This window comes from Mus pahari, chromosome 19, assembly GCF_900095145.1.
Source record: "Mus pahari chromosome 19, PAHARI_EIJ_v1.1, whole genome shotgun sequence".
Lineage (NCBI taxonomy): Eukaryota > Metazoa > Chordata > Mammalia > Rodentia > Muridae > Mus > Mus pahari.
In genome coordinates this window covers 23,760,034-23,767,213 of record NC_034608.1, presented here as the reverse complement: position 1 = coordinate 23,767,213, position 7,180 = coordinate 23,760,034, and the positions used below count along the sequence as shown (strand labels likewise).

Genomic DNA, 7,180 nt, shown 5'->3' with positions numbered 1-7,180 from the left:
CATGTTAAGTTAAATCCTTTTCTGAATGTGGTCAGAGTGTAATAGCAGAGCTATTTGAGAACACTCTTAGCTCGAAGTCATGCAAAGCATGTAAATTATAAAAGTGATGGACAGAAACGCCTCTGGAATGTTCATCCTGTGCCATAAGGTCCTAGCTGAAAATGAGTAAATGACACGATGAAAGTAGCCAATGCTCAGCAGCCAATGCTACCTGCTGATTATGATGTGTGATCTAACAAACAGAGGTATCAATGCCTCAATTCTCTCATACACAAAGAAAAAAACAAAAACTCAGAAAACATCAAGGAAAAGTCACCTATCAGCACTGTGAATACTGTTCTCAGAGGAACAGCTTTGCTAAACTATTCTATCTTCATAGTAAGTCTGTGTTGCCCTTGAGCAGGGTGGCTCAGAGGAATGTCACAGCTGCTTCCATGCAAGACCAGAGGAGTTCATTTTAACTGGTCCTTACTTCTGTACATCTCAGGGCTGTGACATCACTATTTAGAATTCTATTTTTTTAAGGTTTACTTTTATTTTATTTGTGTGTGTATTTGCCTGTATGTGTCTGTATTCAGTGCCAACAGAAGAAAGCAGGAGAATCCTGGGACTAGAGTTATATAATAAGTGGTTAGCTACCATGTGGTTTCTAGGGGTGGAACCTGTGTTCCCTGTAACAACACCTATTGCTCTTAACTGCTAATGTATCTCTCTGACCACTTTTTAATTTAACATTTATTTTATGCATTTAAATTAAACTATATTACATCACCTTCCCCCTTTCTTCCCAACCAATTTCTTCCTCGGCAAGTATGTGTGAATAAATATGCTCAAATGTGACACCCTCCTCCCCAGCCTGTGATGGACAAGCAAGCAGGTCTTGAACATCCACCAGACAGGCTGAACAGAACTTGGATAAGCAGACCTTGAATATTTGCCACAATAGGCAGGATTTACAGACTCTGTACAACATGCTTTATTGGCCTGAACAGAGACATNTGCTTTGGCTGNAGCTATGAGCTTTGATGTCCTGGAATTTANAAGCTGACAAGCTANGGAAACTTATCAGATTGGCTGCTATGCCTTTGCTACCCTGCATCACNGTTCTGGGGATGGGTTTTGTGGTTTTCCCTTTGGTATACGTTGTGCTGAATGTGAAACTTTGATCAGAACCTTGTCTTGGTTTCATGTTTCTCTCACCCCCGCCTTCATTTCCAGCCTTCCATTCAGGTGAGTCCTGCTTGACAGTCATCTGCTGGACAGCTGAGTAAAATTTGCTTAGTCCATTTCTGTTGATTGTGTGCATATGGTTTCAGGATTGACCATGTTGCATTAGATAGCCAAATAGGAAGCTCATTTGCCTGAGGCTAATTTTCCCAGTGGCTGGAGAGTTCCACTTTTTAATGAGCAACAGGATGTTGANGTTTGGAGCTAAATTTCTGGACAATCCTGTTGAACAAACGTGTGTATCCTAGCTTCCTATTCTCTAACAGGCCTTGGACTCACAAATCACTAGTGAAATCTAGAAAGTTAAAAACATCACAGGGGCCTTTTCTCGATAAAGGAGATAAAATACTTGCATTAAATCCAAAAGACTGGGAGTAGATTNTTTATTGGTTATTTTATTTATTTACATTTCAGATATTGCCCCACTTCCCTGCTCCACAAACCCCTCATCCCATCATTGCCCATCCCTTTGTCTCTAAGAGGGTGTTCCACCACTCACCCACCCACTCCTGCCTTACCTCTCTAGCATCTCCCTATACTGGGGCATCAAGCCTCTACAGAACCAAGGGTCATCCATTCCGTTGATGGCAGATAAGGCAGTCCTCTGCTACATATGCAGCTGGAGCCATGAACACATCCACGTATACTCTTTGGTTGGTGGTTTAATCCCTGAGATCTCTTGGGCATCTGATCAGTTGATATTGTTGATCTTATGGGGTTGCATTCCCCTTCAGTTCTTTCAGTCCTTCCCCTAACTCTTCCATTGGTGTCCCCAGGCTCAGACTGATGGTTGGCTATGAGTATCTTCATCTTGATTAGTTGGGTGCTGGCAGAGCCTCTTAGGGGACAGCTATACCAGGCTCCTGCCAGGAAGCACTTCTTAACATCAGCAATAGTGTCAGGGTTTGGTGTCTGCGGAAGGAATTGATCCCTAAGTGGGCAAGTCTCTGGATGGCCTTTCCTTCAGTCTCTGGTCAATTTTTAGACCCTGCATTTCCTTTGTTCAGAAACAATTATGGGTTAAAAATTTTGAGATGGGTGGGTGGCCCCATCCCTCAAGTGGGGTGGCTGCCTATTTACTCGAGCTGAACTCTACAAGTTCTATNTCACCTTTGTTGGGTATTTCAGCTAATGCCAACCCTTTTGGGTGCTGGAAAACTCTCATTTCCCTAGCACTTGGGACTTTCTAGTGACTACCCCCAAATCCCCCCAACCTCTGCTCCTACATATTTCTATTCATTTTCCTGACCCCTGTTCTTCTCTCCTCTCTACCTGATATTGCCCCCCATTTTTCCACTCTGTTCTCCTTCCCAGGTCCCTCCCTCCCTCTACCTCCTGTGATTATTTCATTTCCCTCTTTTAGTAGGATTGAAGCATCCACACTTTGTTCTTCCTTCTTGTTAAGCTTCATTGGTGGGAGCCGACTCCTAGCAGAAAGCGGCTGGCTATCATCTCTGCAGCCATCTCGGCCATTTACTTTCAGGTTGGTACTTTTCCACCCTGACAAGAGACTTGTGTTCCTCACATGATATTTTTGCAAGCAGCCCACCACAGCTGATCACACTCTGATATCTTGTTCTTCTTAGATGCATCCTGGACTTGGGGGTTAGTGCCCCCAGCTGCAAGGCACTTGTGATTAAGTGTCTCCAGCTGCACTCCCCTGCTTGTGCTTATATACCCATAATTGCCTTTCAATAAACGAGACTTGATCAGACAGACTGTCTTCTCTCCCTTCTTCATGTCTCTTGCCCCTCCATCCCCACTCTCTCCCTTGCAGACCCTGTTGACTGACCCACGGGCTGGGTCACTTCATATGGTTTCTGAGTTGTACTGTAGTTATTCTGAGCTTTTTGCCTAATATCCACATGTCCATGAATGCATACCATGTGTGTCCTTTTCATCTGGGTTACCTCACTCAGGATGATATTTTCTAGTTCCATCCATTTGCCTGCAAATTTCATAAAGTTATTGTTTTTTAATAGCTGGGTAGTACTTCATTGTGTAAATGTACCACATTTTCTATATCCATTCTTCCATTAAGTGACATCTGAGTTGTTTCCAGCTTCTGGCTATTAGAAATAAGACTGCTGTGAACATAGTGGAGCACGTGTCCTTTTTATATGTTGGAGCATTTTTGGGTATATGCCCAGGAATGGTATAGCTGGGTCTTCAGTTAGAACTTGTTCCAATTTTCTGAGGAACCACCAGATTGTTTTCCAAAGTGGCTTTACCAGCTTGCAATCCCTCCAACAATGAAGGAGTGTTTCTCTTTCTCCACATCCTCCTCAGAATCTGCTGTCACTTGAGTTTTGCAACTTAGCAATAATGATTAGTATGTGGTGTAATCTTAGGGTTGTTTTGGTTTTAATTTCTCTGATGAATAAGGACTTTGAACATTTCTTTAATCGTTCCTCTGCCATTCTAAATTTTTCTGATGTGAATTCTCTGTTTAGCTCTGTACCCTGCTTTTAATTGGGTTATTTGGTTTTTGTAGGTTAACTTCTTGAGTTCTTTATATATTTAGGGTATTAGCCCTCTGTCAGATGTAGGGTTAGTGAAGTTTTTTTCCCCAATCTGTAGAATGCCAGTCTGTCCTATTGATGGTGTCCTTTGCCTTACAGAAGTTTTTCAGTTTCATGAGGTCCTATTTATCAATCACTGATCTTAGAGCCTGAGTCATATGTGTTCTGCTCAGGAAATGTCCCCTTGTGCCAATGAGTTTGAGGCTCTTTCCCACTTTCTCTTTTATTAGATTCAGTGTATCAGGTTTTATGTTGAGGTCCTTGATCTACTTGGACTTGAGGGTGATAAATATGAATCTATATGCATTCTCTTCCATACAGACCCCCCCCCAGTTAGACCAGCAACATTGAAGGTGCTTTCTTTTTTTTTTTTCACTGTATATTTTTGACTTCTTTGTCAAAGATCAAGTGTCCATAGGTGTGTGGGTTTACTTCTGGCTCTTCACTTTTACTCCATTGATCTACCTCTCTGTTTCTGTACCAATTCCATGTGGCCTTTTATCCCATTGTTTTGTAGTATGGCTTGAGGTCAGAAATGAGGATTCCCCTGGAAGTTCTGGGTGGGAGACGGGAGGGGTGGGAGACAGTAGGGCGAAGGGGAAAGGGAACAGGATCAGTTATGGGAGGTTCAGGGACAGGGGCAGGAGAGAAGCCCAGAGGGCCAAGAGAATGAATGGAGATAAGCAGCAGCAGGGGTCCCTCTAGAATGTACCATAGAGCAGAGAGGTGAACAAATCTAAGGACTTAATAGGGGTGACCTTAGCCAAAATGCCCACCANTGGGAAGAGGAAACAGGAAGAGTTTCACATACAGAAGATAAACAGAGCCTAAAGCAGAAGGAGGTTACTAACCCACAGTCAAAATTTCTGACCCAGAACTGCTCATGTCTAAAAGAATTGCAGGTACAAAAATGGAGAAGAAACTGAAGGAAAGGAGATCCAGTAGTTGGCTCAACTGAGATCCATCTCATGGGAGGGCACCAAGGCCTTCCACTATTACTGATGCTATGATGTGCTTACAGACGGGAGCATGGCATGGCTGACTTCTAAGAGGCCCTACAGGCAGCTGACTGAGACAGAAGCAGATATTTACACCCTACCATTGAGCAGAAGTCAGGATCCTTATGGTTGAATTAGGGGAAGGATTGAAGAAGCTGAAGGGGAGAGCAACCCCATAGGAAGACCAGCAGTCCCAGATCCCATGGAGCTCCCAGAGACTGAGGTACNAACCAGGAGAATACACAGGCCTGTCAGAGACCCCTAACACAATATAGCAGAGGTCTGCATGGTCAGACCTTAGTGGTAGAAGATTTGCTTAGTCCTTGAGAGACTTGAGGTCCCAGGGAAGGGGGAGGCCTGTTGGAAGGAGAGATGGGTGTGTGTGTGTGTCAATGACTGGAATGTAAATAGATAAAATAATTAAAATTGTAAAAAAAACAAAAATTACTAGGTTAATAAAAGATAGTATGTAAAACAATGCTTGTTTAATGTATTAAAACTGCAACTCCAAGCATTTGTTTATAAGAAAATATCTTGCTGGCAGACAAACTTTGTAACATAAAAGTAATTCACTTGGTATTTAGTTTAGAATGTACTTAACTGTTGACACTGTTAAAACTCTGTTTTGCTTTCTAAAAATTATAGTTGTGCTCCATGTCTTCACACTTTTTTTTTCTGAGACAGGGTTTCTCTGTATAGACCTGGCTGTTCTGGAACGCACTCTGAAGACCAGGCAGGCCCCTAACTCAGAAATCCAGCTGCCCCTGTCTTCACACTTTTAAAGGTTCTGTATTTTGATATTACAAAAGCACACAATTGAGAGATCTTAAACTTTTTTGAAGAAAGTTTTGGGGTTTTACAGAAAATTAAAAAACTGAGTGTTTTAAAAAACAGCTTTAAAAATGTTTAGTTTTACAGCTATGGNATATTTAAAAGTTTATCAGATATTTNTTATAATGTCTTTTTAATATATGATCTTGATGAATAGGTAGATAGAAGACTAAAAATTATTGCCACAATTAAATACTGGAGACTGAAGAATTCTATCTTATAATGTGAATGACTTCAGGCATCTTGACAAAGAACTTGGAACAGTTTCTCAAGGGTAACCCAAGGGTAATTTTTACAAGGGTAGTCTAGGGATGACTTCAAATCAGATGTTTGTTTTATGATTGGGATCACTATAACATAAAAACACAAAGGGATTATCACTGACCTAAAAATATGTCTGTCCTTATGTAAGGTCTATTCAGGCTAACAAAGACTGATTTAAATATGTATGCCCAACCTCCTTGTTTTTACTAATATCCTTAAACTGTAGTTGTTTTTTGGTAAAGTGAATCATACAAAAAAATTGTTATGTTCTATGATGGTACACCACATAAAAATCAAGAAAATTCCCAGTTTCTATGTTATAAGTCTTATCTTGCTACTGAAAGAGTGTCAATTCAGAAATTGACAGTTTTATTGTAAACTTTTAAATATAATTAAGAAATGCAACTTAATAGTCACTTTATAAATGATCAAAGTCTTTAATACATTAGAACTATATTTATAGTCATGCTAAATCCTCATGTAATTGATTGCATGAAGTTTTGTTTAGCCTCCAGCTTTATGAGCAAATTACTAAGAACAGACAAGGATTGTTTAACTCTGATATTCTTCATAGATACAGGCCCTCAAAGCTATCATAGATCTGCTGAATATGGCATTTAAGATATTTAAATTATGAATGACAGAGATGCTCAGATCCTGATAATGACCCCTAAGGTCTCCAAGAAGATAATGGACACAGCAAAAGGATTCTACCTGATTGAGGCAATATTAACCACTGGGAAAGATTGCCTCAATGCCTCACCAACTGCTAGGGCAGAAGCAGCATGCTGGAGGATTGATTGTCCCACTTCACCTAGACAAAGTGAGGTCAGTCCTTCCCATGCTCCTCTGCCATGAGAATGTGTACCTTTACTTTCACCATGGAGACCACAGGACCTGGGGATGGCTGTCTAGGTAATGGACTACGGATTAGTTCCTGGCATTTTACTTGCTACATAGGCTGTTAAAATTTATTTTTCTCAGGTCTGTGATCACATCGATGGATAAACTAACTGTACCTTTGTCATGTAGGCAACATCAGACAATCAGCTCTTTCCCCGAAGACTACAGCCACCTTATTAGTTCATTAGTTAATTAAAGCTACTGGGTCTCTTTTTAAGAAATGCTAAACAGATTTATCTTGCTCTCAGGATTCATGTGAAAGGACAATCAGGTTTCAGATGTAGCTTTTCACTAAAAGATCATGCTTTACAATGACTGTTTTCAATAGTAATTCCTTATGTCTCTGGTAAATGACTAAAAATGGTTCAAAGTCCATATACAGTCTAAGGACATAAAAACAAAATGTAAGTTCTAATGATCTTAAAACTTATATAG

The 7,180-nt window shown here is 40.7% G+C and overlaps 1 protein-coding gene across 1 annotated transcript in view; it reads left to right on the top strand.

The window, feature by feature from the left end:
* Positions 1-6,505: 6,505 nt before the first annotated feature.
* The window catches only part of LOC110336936 (vomeronasal type-2 receptor 116-like), a 72,825-nt gene continuing 72,150 nt past the window's right edge, over positions 6,506-7,180 (top strand). Inside the window, exon 1 of the mRNA XM_021219673.1 lies at positions 6,506-6,670. Within this exon, the coding sequence (XP_021075332.1) occupies positions 6,506-6,670 (165 nt within the window). The remainder of the gene's footprint in view (positions 6,671-7,180) is intronic.